Source organism: Musca vetustissima, unplaced genomic scaffold (genome assembly GCF_032173495.1).
Source record: "Musca vetustissima isolate MV318-11 ecotype Yass unplaced genomic scaffold, APGP_CSIRO_Mvet_v1 utg58036, whole genome shotgun sequence".
Taxonomy (NCBI): domain Eukaryota; kingdom Metazoa; phylum Arthropoda; class Insecta; order Diptera; family Muscidae; genus Musca; species Musca vetustissima.
The window spans coordinates 88,921-107,319 of NW_026873980.1; the positions used below are offsets into that span (position 1 = coordinate 88,921).

Consider the following 18,399-nt stretch of genomic DNA (forward strand, 5'->3'; position numbering starts at 1 on the left):
CCTTCTCACAAAGAAAAAAATCTTTTTTTTTTGTGGGAAACTAAAATTAAAAAATTTCTATATTCCTAAAATTAACTTAAAATCTTAAGAAATACCTTAGGACATAAGGTTTGTAACAGACGTTTGACTGTTGAAATTAATTATTAATTATGAAAAGTTCTATCATAATAGAAGGTCTTCTATCTCACATAATGAAATAGACATTTTTCCGATTGATTGACTCTAACAGAAGGCGAATACTTCCTGACAGTACGTATACGCTCCTTTATATCAAAAATAAAATAGGGCAAAAATATAAAATCCCATAAAACCTGATCAAATATTATGCAATCATATTTTTTTCTTTTACCTTACGACATTACGTTTGTAACAGAGGGCGTATAAATAGTAATAATACGTATACGTTCCCTTATAAAGAATAAATGCAATTGCTATCAATATTTAAAAAAAATAAAACATTATATAGATGTTCTCCGGATCCTGGAAAATTACCAAAATTAGCACAAAATATGAAAATTTCCTACCACAATGCCAGGTCATCTATCTCACATAATGAAATATGAAACAACACTTACAGAAGGCGTATGTATATTGACAGTACGTATACGCTCCTTTGTATAAAACAAAATATATCAAAAATATAAATTCCCCTGAAAACTGATCAAATATTATACAATCATATTTTTTTTTCTTTTACCTTAGGACATTACGTTTGTAACATACGGCGTATGAATAGTGACAACACGTATACGATCCCTTATACAGAATAAATTATTGCTGTCAATATTCAAAAAGGACATAATAGAGATGACCTTCAGGTCCTGGAAAATTAAATATAATATAAAATATAAAAATAGCACAAATATAAAAATTTCCTTCTACAGTGGTTCTAGCATAACGAACTAGGAAATTTTTCGATTGAATGATGCCAACAGAAGGCGTATGATTACTGACAATACGTATACGCTCCTTTATATAAAAGTAAATAGAGGAAACATATAAATTTCCTTCAAAGCTGGTCAATTATTATCCAATCATAATTTATTTTCTTTTCATTAGAAATACAAAAATTCTGAAATCCGTCGAGCTTTCATTAACGTCCAAAGACAAACTATAACCTTCGGATAAATAAAATTGGTCTGCATAATATAATCGTATAAAATAGAGCTGCATATTTTAGTAGTTGTGTAAATTTTAATCGAAGTAAAATTTTTGTAATGTTCCCATAATTTTCAAGTGGTATAAGTGCAGAACAGAAATGTAAATAAATTGATGTAAAAAAATCATAGAAGTGATCAAAGTGTTCCTGAAAAGTTGTTATTCTGCAATGAGCTTCATATCTCAAATATTTTGCACTAACAGTGGGCGTATGATCGCTGACAACGCACATACGATCCATTGTACCAAAAAATTTTGAGGAAACATATTTTAAATCGAGTTAAATATTATTAAATATTAATTTATATGCTGAGACATAAAAATTAATAATAATATCATGTAAGTTTAGAGTATAATAAAGAAGCTGCACTGTATACCCTCGCAATTATAGAAATTTGTAAAGCCTTTTGTGGTTACGATTTTATCCTACAAATAATGTACTGTACTATATAGCGTATAACTACTGACAGAACGTATACGATTCCTTGTACCAAAAAAATAAATGTCAGAGAAAATTACTATATACAAAATCTCAGAACTATATATTTCTAAAGACCTATAGATTCAGAAAATGAAATACGAAATTATAACGTATTTTTCGTCTATTTTTTTTTTGAGTAGAACCTGGGAGCTGGCCTAGAAGAATTTCAATTGATAGAAATGCAAAATTGCCTGTTTGAGTTTCATGTGATCGAAATTTTACAAATTATTATTTTTTAACTCATTCTCTACTACAGACTAATTTATAATTTTGTACTGTATAGCGTATGACTACGGACAATATGTATACACCCCGTAGCACAAAAAAAAATGAATATTAGTTAAAATAATTTATTGAGTAGAACTGGGAGCTGAGCTAGAAGAATTTCAAATGATAGCAATTCAAAATTTATAATTGAAGAAAGCCTTTGTGAATTTCAATTGATCGAAATCTCGCAATTTATCATCCTCTACTACTTGCAGATTAGGTTATAATTTTGTGCTATATTGCGTATGACTCCGGACAATATGTATACACCCCATATCACAATATTAGTTAAAATATAATTATTTTATATCCTATCAATAATTTTAAAGACCCAAATTCCTTTCATCAGAAGAATCAAAAACAAAGAAAACATAAAATAAAAACAATAGAAACAGAAGAAATAGTAAAGACAAATGCATGGCGTATGACTACAGTCAACATGTATACGGCTCCTTGGGAAAAACAATCTTGAAAAAAGATCTATAGTGCGTATGACTACCGGCAACAATAATACGACCCCTTGGATTGTAATTATCTTCTCTTATATTACAAAGTATTCCATATTCCTTTGAATATGAAACATTCCATATTGCATATTCTTGCACTGCAAGGCGTATGATTAATGAAAACATGTATACGACTCCCTGAAAACAAAATCTTTAGAAGGGATCTATAGTGCGTAGGACTACCGGCAAGAACAATACGAACCCTTGCATTCAAATAGAGGTCTTCCTATTATATAAGTTAGCATTATAAACAATCAGATCTGTATTCAATTTCATATTTCAGTGTATTTATTACTTTCCAAATATATATTTTATCTCATCTTAATTGACTCTGGAAGTTTGATAAAAATCTTTAAATCTTTCTGGGAACTTATAATGGTTTTGAAAAATCAAGTATGTTTTTATGAAAATATCCATTGGGAATTTAAATTCGAAAGAATTTCTTTATCGATTTCTATTATGGAAATAATTTTGAAAATAATATCCAGTAGTACTTCAGGGCGTATGACTGCTAACATTACTCATACGATTAACTGACTTTAAAACACACATTCAATTTAAACCATTTTTAAGCTGACATTTTACCTACTGACAAATATATGACATTTTTTAAATAGTCCAGTCAAACTGTTAAATGTGACCTCTTCAATAAATTTCTATAGATATAGTTTTGCATGTGAATTCGATGTAGATATAGGCATATTTCATATACAGTAGATATAGAATATAAGAAACTCAAAAAAATCGGAGATTTCTTTCTTATATGAGATGTGCTTATATCCGATATCAACTGTAATTCTTTAAATTTAATACAATAACTCTTGGGCTCCCTAATAAGACTAGTCTTAATTCCTCATCTCGAAAGAGAAATAAATACTAAGACGTATACGTAGTATGAAACACAATATTACTTATACGCCACCTAGATCAAACAATTAATACTACTCATACAACCCAGTGTACCACCACTTACAGTAGGCTTCTTAGGGGCTAAACGAATTGAAATCAATTATTTTTCGAACAATAAATCATTTTTTCTTAAATGCCGATTAAGCACATATGGTCAATAAAAAAATTATATTAGACATATTATTTTCTTTTTTTCTCAAAAATATACTAAACACATTTACTTTACTTTAAGCCTGGCATATATATGTATAATAACCTCAAAGATAAATAAAATGTTTATAAATAACAGAGAGAAAACTGAATTTTTGTTAAGTAAGCATATGAAATAATAATTCTTAAATCTAAATTGAAAAAAAACATGAAATCAAAAAGAAAATAAAATAAATAAAAAATATAGATTGTTAATAAAAGAAAGAAGAAGCTTAAATAAGACAAAAGAAAATAAAGTAATTTGGTTTATAAAATTGTTTAACTGGTTGTATTATATATCATAAATAAATATGAAATTATTTCGATTGTTCAAATGCAGCAGACTTATGGCAAGCTTTCTCTTACACACACACACATACTCAGTTTCAAATACAAAAATGGAAAATCCTTTTTGTTTTCCAAAAAAGAAATATCTTGTTCACACATTCATATAAATGTTTTCTTTGTTGTTTGTGATTCGGCAATTTTCACATTAGAAAATATCATTATATCATTTATTTGTTATGAAACACAATTGAATATTTTTGTTGTTGCTAAATTATGATTTTATGGAAAATTAGAAAAAATACCAAAAACAATAGAAAAGAAAAATAATAACTGGTAAAATGAAACTAAAACAAGGGATTTGTATTCGTTCAACTGTGCATAGTCTGTTTAGGGCAATCAATTTTTCTATCCTTTTGCTGGAAAATTTGCAACAAACTGAGACTAAGAGAGAGAGACAGATAGCAAGGGGAGGATTGTCGGAGGTTACAGGAAATAATAAAAATTAAAACAATGTTACAATTTTCTGGAAATTTACGTTTTCTGTGTAAGCAATGTTTTATAGGAATGTGTGTGAGTGGGGTTTGTTTGTGTGTGTGCGTCTTTCTATTATGTGTTAAATGCAATATTTGTGTGTGTTTATAGATATTTCAGTTGTTATATTAGATGCTATCAATTTCTGGTTAACTTCTGGTAAATATTTTTTTTAAATTTTAAATGTTTCGATTCATATTTGTTTTTGTAATTTTCTCAATAGTTGGAAAATTGCTTGGAAAATATTTTTTGTTCTAAAGCCAGAAACTTCTTTAAAGAAATAAACTACGTTGCTAAGTAAAACCTAAAGAAATATAAACTATTCACCAAGATATTAAAAAACCAATGAGCGGAGCACAGTCGGACGGGGCCGACCATATGATACCCTACACAACTACCACGAAATTCTAACTTTCTGCAGATCTATATTCCAAGAATGGGTAATATTTCGCGATATTTTCACCCTCTAAGCCGTTTAGAGGTCAATAGCTCCTATTTCTTGCCATGACATCTATTTGGAATTATGTTTTATATCATAATATCCAATTTTTTTTCATTTTATACAGAAAGATTGGCCAGATTCATTTTCCAGTGTAATATTCGGCTTATAATTGTGGCATATAGATCGACTAGAAACAACACAATAAAAATAAGTTTCAGTGGACCGAAATTATTATTATCATCCCAAAATTATTATCCGATCATCTTCGCAAATTATAGGCGTTGTCCTTGACCATAACCGTATTTCAGCTCTATGGTGTGGTAACGGATTACTAAATAATATCTGAATACGTAAGCACTTGTAAATATTTAAGTGTAACTCTCATATCCGAGCACATACGACAATTTAATCGGTATCAATTTAAAGGCCAACAACTCCTCTTGGATATACTATCAATTTCTCGGGTCTATGTCCTTCAGAAGTAAATACATATACCATAGAATAAAAATTTTTTCATTTTTTTCACACAAAAGTATGGATACATTTGACCCGCTAAATATTGACCAATCTTTATCAAAACAGGCATGCTTATTTTTTGGCCCGATCCCCTTCTCCATGCAAAAATTCGTGATGTTTAGGCCATAATTGCGGCCTCTAAAGCAACCAGAAAATCAGACAAAAATAAAGTTTTTGGTTCATTTCATCCCCTAAATATTAACCGATCTTTTCATTGGCCAGAACCCATTCTACATGCAAAATTTCGTGAAGATTGGTCCATAACTGTGGCCTGTATCGTGTTTACAAATTACAATATACTTAAAGGTGGGTCTAGGACCAATATTTCGCGGCATTACAAACATTTGGTGCTGCACAAAGTTGTGTAGGGTATAAAAATAATAAGCATAAGGGTTGCGTATAAGTATTGTCATACATCATACGCCCTAGGGACAGGAGAATGCAAAACTTACATTATTAAAGGAAATCTAACAAAAAGGGTACAACATTTGAGCAATAATTTTTATCACGAGGAAGAAATTTCATTAAAATGAACGTCGATAAAGTTAGAGGAAGATGAACTATTCACCAAGATATTGAAAAATATTTAATAAGCATCAGGGCTGCGTATAAGTATTGCCAAGCATCATACGTCCTAGGGACCGGAGAAGGAAATGCTCGAATTGTTGAATTATTGAGATAAGAAGCTAAAACATTTAAGCAATTTTTTTTATCAGAAGGAAGTAATGTCATTAAGATGAATGTCGAACATTTAGTCTTGAAAATTAATGTGTGGATTGAGATACTTAGTATTAGACCGAAATATATGGTATTGATAAAGGTTATATAAAAATGTTCTAGTGGGCCTGAATTTGTGCACTTCTTGAAATCTGCTCAAGTTTTGATCATATTAAAGAATATGTTTTCTGAAATGTTGCTTCAATTTAATTATCAGAGCTATGCATTCTGAGATACTCATGAATGCAGAGCCAGATTTCATGGCGTATGACTACTGACAACACTTATACGACCAGATGATCCAAACTATTATCTACTATTTTGCTGTAATACTTAAAGAGAAAATTTTTTTGTACCATATAGCGTATGATTCACGACAACACTAATACGTCCAATTTAATGAGAACAGAACCAAGACAAATTATACTAACTACTAGACCTATAAAAACTGATTTAGAAAATATACAGGCAATATTTTTCATAGGACATTATGCATTTTCCTGAAAGAATTTTAATAAGGTCTTACGGTTCGTATCGTATTCATTTGATCCCTATTAGTTTCATGGCGTATGACTACTGACAACACTTATACAACCAGATGAACCAAACTATTCTCTACTATTTTGCTGTAATACTTAAAGATTAATTTTTTTGTACCACATAGCGTATGATTCACGACAACACTAATACGGCCAACTTAATGAAAACAGAACCAAGACAAATTATACTAACTACAAGGCCTATAAAAAACTGATTTGACATTATACATTCATATGACATTATACATTTTCCTGAAAAAAATGTTATAACGTCTTACGGTTCGTATCGTATTCATTTGATCCCTATTAATAATTACAGGCAATACCTATGCAAAACAGTTCCCAAAGTTTTGGGATTTTATGTAACATTGGAGATTTTTATAGCATATTTTAGTGCCCTCATACTGAGAAAATGATTTCAGGTAATAAAATTTTGTTCAAGCTCAGCTGCACTGATCGAATTAATTCCGAATAAGGGGATTACGTACGTTATGGTATAATTTACATATTTAATTTACAGGAATTGGGATAATTTATAAGACCCAGCGACCTAAAAACTAGTTCCTATGCAAATTGTACTCATCCTTTTCATATTTAATAATTATGGTCGCTTCAAATCACGCTTTAGAATAATTTATGAAGGAAATAAATCCCAATATATGAATTGTAGTCATTAATCGAATAACTTCAAAGCAATACCATTATGTACTACATGACGTATGACGCTTGACATAACTTATACGACCCATTGCACACAAAATAATAGAAAATATGAAGAATCAACATTTATTTCTCAAACTAATACGAATCTATATAATTCTTCGAAAAATAACTTAGATAGTATTCATTATTAGGGACCATTACTACTAATTCTTTGGATAATTACAAGGTACATGTCAACAGTTGCGTGGCTTCTGAATGCTTCATTTTAAAATAAGTGTCACCGAATCGGTTATAAATATTTGTTTGTCCCTTATGAACTCTCTTAAATAATTAAAATATATATAAAATTGTTTTCCTTCATGCCGACTTTAAAAGAATCGACCAAATTGAAAACATTAATATTCCGTTCTTTATGGCGTATGACTATTGACACAGCTTATACGACCCCTTGACCTTACAACAATATCAATATTTTCACTAATTAGGTGATATATAAATTTAAAATACAATATATTCAATTAAAATCAATCCCTATAACTTATTACTATTTTTTTAATTACTATCATTATAACTAATATTTTGTTTCTTTTGTTTGATATTATTTTCCATTAAGTATATTGTTTGAAAAAAAATATAGAACAAAAGGTAACTAATAATTGAAATTACTTTGAGAATGAAAAGCAGCTATTATTTGCAATATTTTTTTTCCGGCAGCAATAAGTTAAGGTATTTTCTAAGAGCTAAAACTGAAATGTTTGCATACAACAGGAAGCAAAATATAAGAAAATTGTTGTGGTGCTTAGTAAGATTGAAAACATAGTGCACAAAAAGGTAAGGGTGATATTTTGAAATAACTATTTCTTTAATTACGAAAACAATGGTGATAAAATGTCAAAGGTGATGTTAAAGAAGACAAAAGTTTCTTAGAATATTAAAAAAAAATATATAGACTGGTCAATTTTATACATAAAATATTAGAGGGAACTGTCAAATATTCCTTGGATTTCATTTCATTTTAAAAATATTGACTTTCAGCATATGCCAATAATGGTATTTTTACAAATATAAAGAAAAATATCGAATTATCAGAATTTTTATTTTTTTAAAACAGCGTTTCCTCCTTCACTAATTTTTTATATTTTACAACAAACTAGAAAAAAAAACAATCAAAAAATTTAATTTCATATATATTGAAGCCTACGGAATTATACTGCTTTTATATTGAACTAGTGACTAACTATCTATGTGGCGTATGAATTTTGTCATTACTTATACGACCTATTGTTAATATAATTATGAGTATTTTTGTCTCACATAAACAGATAATTTTTAACATAATACACTACAGGGAACCGCCAAACATTCCTTCGATTTGAATTAATTTTAAAAATATTGACCTCCAGCTCATGCAATGTTGCAAATGCTACAAATGCAGAGAAGAATATGGTATAATTAGATTTGTAAGTTTTAAAATAGCGTTTCTTACGACTCTAATTTTTTGCTGTTGACAACAAATTAGAAAAAAAATAATCAAAATTGTAATTTCACACAAATATTGGAGACTCCTGAGATCTACCGCTTATATTTAACGAATAATTAATTATCTATGTGGCGTATGATTGCTGTCATTACTCATACGATTTTTTCTTATTATAATTATATCCATTTTAGTCATGTTTAGCCTGTAGTTTGTGTATACTAATTTATTTTTGAAATGCAGAAAAAAATTCGAATAACTAAAATTTTAATTTTTTAAAATATTATTGCCTTTTGACCCATTTCACCCACTGCATATACTTGACCCATTAGTTATGTGGCGTATAAGTGTTGCCAATATTTATACGACATATTGTAATTACAATTCTTTACCTTTTTGTACTGCCTTCTTTTGAATTTATAAAAAAAATTAATTTTACAAATGCAGAAATAATTTTGAATAAACAAAAGTGATTTGTTATTATTTATAGCTTCATAAGTAATGGCGTATGAGTGCTGTCATTACTTATACGACATTACTTTATTATAATTTTCTTGGTTTTGAAGTCTTTCGTTTCTTTTTGGTATACAAAATGTAATATTTCTACTACATAGAATAATGATTAACTGGAACCTGTAGTTTCTAAAACTTTACTGCCTACTGAGACCTTTTGTTTGCAAATGACTGCTCAATCTATGTGGCGTATGCATATTGTCATTACTTATACGACATATTGATATTAAAATTATTTCCTTATTATGTATGTTCAAAATTTGATTTTTCAACTACAGAAAAGAATATCGAATAAGCTAAATTCTTATTTCGTAAAATATTTTTGTCTACGGAGTTTGACGGAAGTTATTTTTAACCTCTGACTTAATTGTCATTACTTATACTACCTTTTGACATTTAAATTATTTCATTATTACCACAAGGTATGTTCAAAATTGGATTTTTCAAATTCTGAAATAAATATCGAATAACCTAAATTGTTATTTTCTAAAATAGTTTTGTGTACGGAGTCCGATGGGATTTATTTTTAACCTCTGACTAAATGTCGGTATGGCGTATGAATGTTGTCATTACTTGTACGACCTTTGATATGTACATTATTTCATTTTACTCCAAGGTAAGGGTTCAAAATTTGATTTCTAAAATACAGAAAAGAACATCGAATAAGCTAAATTCTTGTAAAATATTTTTGTCTATGGAGTTCTAGGGAGTTTATTTTTAGCATTTGATTAAATACCAATGTGGCGTATGAATGTTGTCATTACTTATACGACCCGGTGATATTTAAATTATTTCATTTTACTACAAGGAATGTTGAAAATATGATTTTCAGAAAAAATATCGCATGAGTAAAAATCATATTTTCTAAAATATTTTTGTCTACAGAGTCCTTCGGAGATTATTTTTAAACTCTGACTGAATATCTATGTGGCGTATGAATGTTGTCCATTACTTATAGGTCCTTTTTTATTAATATAATTTCTGCCTCTAATTGTGCACTTCTTGAAATCTGCCCAAGTTTTGATAATATTAAAAAAAATATGTTTTCTGAAAAGTTGCTTCAATTTAATAATCAGGGCTATGCTTTCTGAGATACTCATGAATGCAGAGCCTGATTTCATGGCGTATGACTACTGACAACACTTATACGACCAGATGAACCAAACTATTATCTACTATTTTGCTGTTATTAATATTATTTCTGCATAAATGTAGAGTAGTGGCCGTAATTTTTTTAGGAAGGAATGATTATTAGAGTTCTATGCAAGGATTTTAAGGAACAGGTTTTGAAAAATCAGCAAAGCATTTGTGTTTGAATTTTTAAATTACTATTTTTTGACAAGGACTCTAGGAGCAAGATGTTATCGTATAATTTTGAGAGTTTAAAAATAGTTATTTTAAAAAGTTAGCACAGCATTAGGCTTGGATTTTTAATGAATATATTGTGGAATTATATTTTGCAGAGGTTTCAGGATTGTGGGAAGCATTTTTAAGGTTTTTCTGCTATTCTCCCTAACATTTATAATTAAAAACACCCTAAAAAATAATCCCACCTCAATTATCACACTGTCCTCATTATCATATCATTATCATCATGTATATGACCACAATAATTTCAGCATAATTTTTTCATTTTCATGCCATCATTCAAATAAATAAATTTTAATCCATTTTTAATCGATATTCAATAGTTCAGTTCAATATTGCTGCTGTTCATTGAAAACTCATAAAATTCCAATACGGATGGATATATTTTGCCAAACAGCCCATGAATATGCATATGTTTTTTTTTTGGTTTTGTTGTTGCTATAATACTTATTTTAAATTTATTAATGTGATATAAAATTATCAACATATTGTGTGAATTTAATAAAAATTAATTTTTGTGACGCTACACACAAAATTGCAGAGAAATGCAAAAATGTGTGCGTGGTGTATAAAAACAACTACACAGCGAATTGAAAAACGCAACGAGAGAAAGAGATGAGCTGGCTGAATAAATAACTATAGGCGAATAGCCTTTATCCATTGCATATTTTTAGGCATATTTAATACTTATTAAACAAGTCATATTATTTGCATTACATTTTAATTTCCACCTCTCGCCGCCACCACTGGTCGTACGGCAAAAACGCCGACATTGTCATTATACGAAAAGCGATTAATATTTATAAATGTATACATACATACATATTTTTTATGTTTAAATAATAATGTCCATCCATTGGCATATATTGAGTTAATTAAGTTGTATATATTTATGGCATAGCATGCATATGTATTGTGAAATGAGGGATTTTTGTTTGTTTAAACAATGTCCTGTCGCAACTGTCTATCCCTGCTTCCCTCTACTTCTCTCTCTCTCGCATTGCAATGAGGGATGGGCATATTTGTGCAATTTTTTTCATTATTTGTTTGTATGTCGTTATTTTTTAAGCGGGTAAATCATGGAAGGAAATTGTCAACAACATGTGATAATTGAGTGTAATTATTGGTGTAAATAGTTAATGAAAAAATATTTGCACAAAGGAAGTAAATTTTAATATGTTTTTTGGGCGATGCTCTGGGACATAAAATGAAAGAAGGAAGAATAACCAATTGAAATCAAGAAAGGTATGGAAAGATATTTGCAGCTGGAATTCCATTGTAATTAAGAATGCATAAAAATATGAAATGACAGGTAGAGAGATTGTAATGGAAGATAAAAGGAAATTGATGTCACTGTGCCCAAACAGTCAGTTCTTAATTAAGGGGAATTAATTATTTGTGTAAAAGTGAAATCATGGAAATAAAATTATATTTATAGTTCAATTTAATAGAAAATTATCAGTTTTTAGAATAATTTTCGATTTTTTAAGTCTTTAGCAGTCAGAACATTAGCAATGACATTAGGTACTACTTGACGTATGACTATTGGCATAACTTATACGACTCCTTGTTTAGAATATTTTATAAAATATTACTTTTTGAGGATTTTTTTAATGTCTTAGAGTGAATATATAAGAATATTTTTATTGAATAATAATAAAGATTTCTAGGTCTGGACATAAGGTATACAACCCCTTGACAAATTCAGCATTTTATTTTCTATAGTCAATTTTATACAAATACAAATTTTCCAGTTTTCTGAATGAATTTCAGATTTTATAGACGGGTGTAACCATTAGAGCATTAGCAATAACATTAAGCACTACATGGCGTATGACTATTACCATAACTTATACGTCACCTTAGTTAAATATTATTTTTCTCAAATATTCCCATATATTATATTTATAAGGTTTTTAGCGTCCTTTTTATTTCTAGGAATAGTATATCTAAGAACAATGAGGTCTCTAAAATTCGATGGCGTATGACTATTGACATAACTTTTACGACCCTCTGACCGCAAGACTATTTCTTTTTATATTCGCTGTTCAATATAATATAAAATTGGCATCGATTTACCAATTTTTGGAATGAATTTAAAATTTTTGAAACGAACATTAGCAATAACATAAGGTACTGCATGTCGTATGAATATTGACATAACTTATATGACCCCTAGGTTGAGGTGATTTTCTAAAATATTGGTTTACATTCTTAAGGATTTTTTATGTCTTTTTGATTACAAGGAACAGATCTATAAAAATACTTTTTATAAGATTATTATATATTAATATTATATATGAAAGAACAAATTTTAAAGAACATTGCATTTGCTAGACCTGGATGGCGTATGACTATTGACATAACTTATACGACCTTTGGAACTCACCACAACATCATCTTCCTCACTTTCCTCACGTTTGTTTTAATAATTTTGAGAGCTCTGGGCAAGCAATATCAGTCGTAATGTTTATTTTTAACCTCGGACTAAATATCTATGTGGCGTATAAATGTTGGCATAACTTATACGCCCCTTTGTTATTTAAATTATTTTCACTTAAATGTAGAATAGTGGTCGTAAACTTTTCAGGGATATTTCTTGAAGGATTATTAGAGTTCTATGCAAGGATTTTGAGGAAAATATTTTGAAGAATAAGCAGAACATTTTTGTTAGGATTCTTTAAATTATTATCTTTGCAAAGGGCTTTAGATGTAAGATTTTAACATGATATTATTATAAGTGCTCTTTGCTGGGTTTTTGAGATAATTATGTTGAATTGTGGAGAATTTACAGAGTTCTAGGTGCGGATTTTTCAGGATTGAAGGATGAGCAGAGCTTTACGCTTGGACTTGTAAGAAATCATTTTTGAAAGATGGCCACTGCGAAGAATGAATATTTCATAGATTTCTGATTTTTGAAGAATGAACATAGCTTGAAATAATGCTGTCTTGAATTTTTAAATAATCATTTTGGAGGTTGAGCTCCTGAAGTGGACATTTTAGAGGCACATATTTAAAGAAAATGACGTGGTTATTCAAGAAATATTGTTTGAAGAGTTGACAGAACTCTAAGCGCGGATTTTTAATGAATCATTCGTGAAGGATGAGCAGAGCAGTAAGCATGTTTTTTTAAGAATAACTTTTGGAGTATGGGCGGAGCTCTAGGCAGGATTTTTAAGGCATTATTTTTGAAGGAAATAACCTTAGGAGTCATATTTAAAGGATAGGCAGAGCTCTAGGCAGGATGTTTAAGGCATTATTTTTGAAGGAAATAACCTTAGGAGTCATATTTAAAGGATGGGCAGAACTCTAGTCTTGGATTTTTCAGGAATCCTTTTTGAAGGATGAACAGAACTCTGGGATTGGATATTTCAATGATTCATTTTTAAAAAATGAGCAGATTTGTAGGGAATAATTTTTGAATGATAAGTATTAAGCGTGAATTTTCGAGCAATATTTTTTGAAGGATTGGTAGATCTCTAAAGCTGGATATTTAAGAAATTCTTTTTGGAGGATAGGCAGAGCCTTAAACGGGGATTTTTTAAGGCCTGTATTTTAAACGAATTAGTTTTGGAGGATTGGAAACACCTAAGGCCTGGATTTTATAGAGTCATATTTGAAGTATAAGCAGAGCTCTTGGTATTGATTCTTAAGGAAAAATAGAGACGTTAATTGGATGATTAGAGAGGAATATATTCTAAAAGACTTGTAGAGCTATCAGTTTGGTTTTAATTAATATTTTTCCAATGCAATGCAATATTTTTCCAATATCAAAGTTATGGCATTGTAAGGAAAAAGTCAAGGTCTACGATAATTTTAATTGAATATTCTTTCAAGATGCACCACATATTGTATCGTATGTGTTGACAGTACGTATACGCCACACACCTTATATTTCTTAGAAGTTATAGTAGTCGGATGTATATTTAAGAATAAAAAGTATATCGTTTTCTTTTTGAAATTGGGTTTATCAGAATATAGCCTGAATATCCTAACTTCAAGTTTAGACTGAAAACCCTTTATAATCATAATGAATTTTAAATATATCTATAAAAAATACGGTGTTTGATTTGAAACATATGTTTAAGGAGTTTAGGAAAATTTGTATTAGGGACATCATGGCGTATTAGTATTGTCACAACGTATACGTCATACTGAAGTCTAAATTTAATTTAAGGGGACCTCCCATTCTCGTTTCAAAAAATTGAATTCTGTATTTTGTTTTCTACACCAATTCAAGAATGTCCCTATGAAATTTCAAGTGAAAATCTGAACAACGCTTGAAGATATATGTGCTTGTATCAAGTGGCGGTAAGAGGGCTTCTCAAACTTTAAACGCACTTTTCTTCAAACATCGTTTTTTGCAAATGGCACGATAACTCAAAAACTAAGAATTTCCTTAATGTATTTTTCATGTCGTATATGCCACACATAATTCTAATATATCAGATCATTTCGTATGCAGATTTTCAAATTTTTTTCCTCAACGTTAAGATTATTCATTTGCAGAATGAAATGTCCAAAGTTAACTAAATATATAAACGTTTAGTTTTATTAGAATAAATTAAAAAAATAGTATTTTGAAACGATTAATGAGTCGAATATGTTCGTTAATCCTCGTCTCTTTTAAGTCTATATTGTTCGATGTGCCTGGCGTATTAGTAATGACGTAATGTATACGCCACACGTAACTAGAATTGTTTACAAAGGAATACCTAGCGTATCAGTGTTGACATAATGTATACGTCACAATGATTTATTTTCAATATTATTTATAATTCAGTACATTTTATATATAACGTTACGATTTAAATAACATTGATGTGATGTACAGAATTATTTGTAACCAGATATGTAAAAAAATCCTCAGTTATAATTTACTGAATACTTTTCATAGCAGTGTCAGTGTCAAAAAAATTTTGTCGGAATAAAAAATCTAAAATGTTGTATTTAAAATCATATAAAGGGACATAGTTTAGAAAAAAAAAATGCAATTGCCATTTTAATCTTCGGACAGTATCGCCTATCTTTAAGCAAAAACAAAAACATCAATAGTAACGGTACATAGGATAACCGAAAAATCGCAAAGAAAGAAGTAATACTTTTTATAACAAATATGCATTAAGGAACATAAAACGTATAAGTGCTGATATAGAGTGTACGTCATATGAATATTAAGGGAATTATTTAAAATTTTTATTTTAAATCCATTACTAAAACATTATCAAATTTTACAAAATGTTTATAATGCAGTACCTCGCGTATTAGTGCTGACATAATGTATACGCCACAATTAACACGAATTGAATATTGAGGAACACCCAACGCATTAGTGCTGACATAACGTATACGCCACAATAACCCTCAATTGAATATTGAACGAATTTTGCTAACATTTGTATTTGTTTAATCCATTAATAAATTTTGTTTTAAATATTGGTGCAAGGACTCTGAGCATAAATCTATGTTTAAAAATAAATTCCAAAGCAATAAAACATCTATGTATATAGAATATATTGGTTTATAATACTAATCCCTCTAGTTAAAACGAACGAAAAAAATGAATGTTTTTGGTGTGAAAACGGAAGTGTGAAATAATAGCGTGGGGGCTAACGGAAATGGTTAAAGCTAACATTTCCGGTAGCAAACAAAAAAATGCAAAAACAAATATTGCTCTTGTTTTAAAACATTATTGCCTGCAAGGGAGCGATGTGAAAGAGCTAGCGAAATAAAATCAAAACAAACTACAAACATTTATAAGTGGGGGAGAAAAACAGAATGAAAGAATATGCAATTTTCTTTAAGCGAAAAAAACGAGAGAGAACATAACAATATTTGCGTATTTCATTGCATTGCTTTTTTCTTTTTTTGCTTGGCTGGTGTATATTTTTGTTGTGTTATGATGTGCTTTTTTTAAATAAGATTTATTTAATTTATTTTCTTTTGCAAAATGGTTAGAAGAAGAAGAAAATATAAACCAAAAAAGAAAACTAACATAAAATAAGAAAAAACGGAACTGAAAAAAATATTAAGCGTTTTTGGTTATCATAGAGAAATATAGATATAGAAAACGAAAATGAAAGTAAGATAAAAAAATAAATAAACGGAAAAAGTAAAAGGAAAAAGTAAAGTAAAAGTAAACAAAAAAATTTTTGTTTTTAAAAGATTTTTTTAGAGAAAACAATTTTTTGGCATACCGCAGCGGCTGCAGCAACAGCGGTGGCGCGTGAATGCGCCGCTTTTAATTGTGCCTGTAGGTGCAAGGGGGGATGAAAATAGCGGCAGGGATCACGTGTGCATCTACCTTTTACGGCGTCCATGCACACCGTAATGGAACCATCATCGTGTCGGGCCACAGTGTCCTGCGGATGTGCAAAACGGCATTCAGATTCGGCACGTTTGCAAGCACCGCGCAAAAATTCACGGCAAACCTATTAATGGTTGGTTTTGCAATTTTGTTTTGATTTTGGGATTGCATTTGGCATTTGTTGTTGTTTTTTTTTTTGGTTTGCGGTTTATTTGTTTATAAAAGACATAAAGAGGCAGCAGCATCAGCAGTGTTTTTTGATTTGATTTTTTTTTGGTATGGTTGGTTGTTGTAAAGTAGTAGTTGGTTTGTTGGTGTAATATTTGTTGTTGTTTTGGTTTTTTAGATTTTTTTGAGTTCACATGTTGGCGCGCAGGATATATGGAACAACACAAGGAACATATTCAAGTTAACAAATATTTGTTGTTTTGGATAGTTTTTTTATTTTCCACAAAAAAATAAAATTGAATTAAGAAAAAATAAAAAAAAAGAAAAATTTTGTTTAATTTTTGGATTGAAGAAAATAATTTTTTTTGTATAACGTTTTTTTGTTAAGAAAAACAAACAGAAACAACAAACGAGTGGTTATCGTCGTGATTAATTGTGAACAACACTCAAATTTGTTAACGAAAATTGGTTTTGGTTAATTTGTAGTTTTTGCAAAACTTTTGCATGCTGCCAATGAGTAGTTTTGGGTTTGGAATCGATCAGTTGGTTAGAATTTGTAGCCATTCGACGTTATCAGTTTGTGAACTGGTTGTATTTTTCAGTTCAGGCGGGTCAGTTGATTAGTGCAGAACAACAACAACAATAACAAACATAACAAGAAATTTAAAAAAAAATGAAACAAAAATTAAAAAAAAAAACAAATAAAAATATTGAATTTTTTCACAGGAATTTTTAGGGTAAAAACTTTTAAAGATTAGTCAAACAAAAAACGCTTAATTTTTTTTACAAAACAAAATATTATTCAAAAATTAGAAAACCTGATCCAATTAAAAAATCGAATTTCAAAAGAATGGGGTCCAATTAGAATAATTGTGTCGTAGTATACATGGTATCAGGGGAGAGGAGATAGAGACAATAAAAACCTGTAGCTGTTGGATTTTAAACAAAAATAAAGACAAACAATGGATAACACTGTGTTTTAGAAATTTCTGATAATTACTAAGACTAGCAAATTTTCTTAATATTTAGCATACACACACAAAAGTTTATTAAATAAAGGAACAACTATTTAAAATGATTTTTAGGAGGATTTAATTTTTTTATTCTTCCTTTTTTGAATTATGGAATTGAGTCGATTTATGCATGTCTTTGTGCATATGTTTGTAACAGGCAAAAGGAAACGAGGTAGACACATGGTTTCCCGAAAAACTTTCTGATCTATGCATGTCAGTCCGTATTGGTGTTAAATTGTAAACAATGTACAGGTCGCATTTATGATCCGAATTGGATGAAATTTGGCACAGCTCATTTATTTGGCCCAAGGACGAACACTATTGAAATTTGGAAAAATCGGTTCAGA

The 18,399-nt window shown here is 29.4% G+C and overlaps 1 protein-coding gene across 1 annotated transcript in view; it reads right to left on the reverse strand.

Annotated features, from left to right (window-relative positions):
- The window catches only part of LOC133329764 (myb-like protein I), a 41,281-nt gene that overhangs the window by 13,795 nt on the left and 9,087 nt on the right, over positions 1 to 18,399 (reverse strand). Inside the window, exon 3 of the mRNA XM_061538230.1 lies at positions 16,762 to 16,995. Coding sequence (XP_061394214.1) covers positions 16,762 to 16,995 — 234 coding nt within the window. The remainder of the gene's footprint in view (positions 1 to 16,761; positions 16,996 to 18,399) is intronic.